Genomic DNA, 471 nt, shown 5'->3' with positions numbered 1-471 from the left:
AAAGCCTTAAATAATATTAACCCCGACCTTCCACATTAGCGGTTTATAGAGGTGTAGGCGCTGGACTGTGCTTTGTGTCCATAACGATATTTCCGTTTTTTTATTATTCATCTGTTCAAGGTTTTAAGTATTTAAAGCGGAAAAATAAGAATAAAGAAAAAAAAATGTCACGGGTCTTTTTACCGTTTCAGAACGCATGTCTGTCATCGCCTCAACACCGACAAGCATCACGCTTTATTTCCTGGTAAGTATGATACGATCATGGTGATCTTGAGAGACGTGAAAAAAGAAAAGAAAATGATGAGGGTGGTGAGAGGAGAATCACAGGCCCAGTGTTGATAAGGGAAGCGCATTGGCGAGGTGTTTGTCTCTGTAAACTGAATTTACGGTTTAAGTGGTGACAACTCATCACGAATAGTAAAACTGTGGAGTAGACATTTTGGCGGCGAATTATAATCTGCCAGGGCTGTA

At 40.1% G+C, this 471-nt stretch overlaps 1 protein-coding gene across 1 annotated transcript in view; it reads left to right on the top strand.

Moving 5' to 3' along the window:
• LOC119594246 (receptor-type tyrosine-protein phosphatase C-like) overlaps nucleotides 1-471 on the top strand; it is a gene marked incomplete at its 3' end in the record, with an annotated part of 35,196 nt that overhangs the window by 5,536 nt on the left and 29,189 nt on the right. Inside the window, 1 exon segment of the mRNA XM_037943315.1 lies at nucleotides 192-244. Within this exon segment, the coding sequence (XP_037799243.1) occupies nucleotides 192-244 (53 nt within the window).

The sequence above is a fragment of the Penaeus monodon genome, chromosome 33 (assembly GCF_015228065.2).
Source record: "Penaeus monodon isolate SGIC_2016 chromosome 33, NSTDA_Pmon_1, whole genome shotgun sequence".
NCBI classification, from domain to species: Eukaryota; Metazoa; Arthropoda; class Malacostraca; order Decapoda; family Penaeidae; genus Penaeus; species Penaeus monodon.
This window is presented reverse-complemented; position numbering and strand designations above follow the sequence as displayed.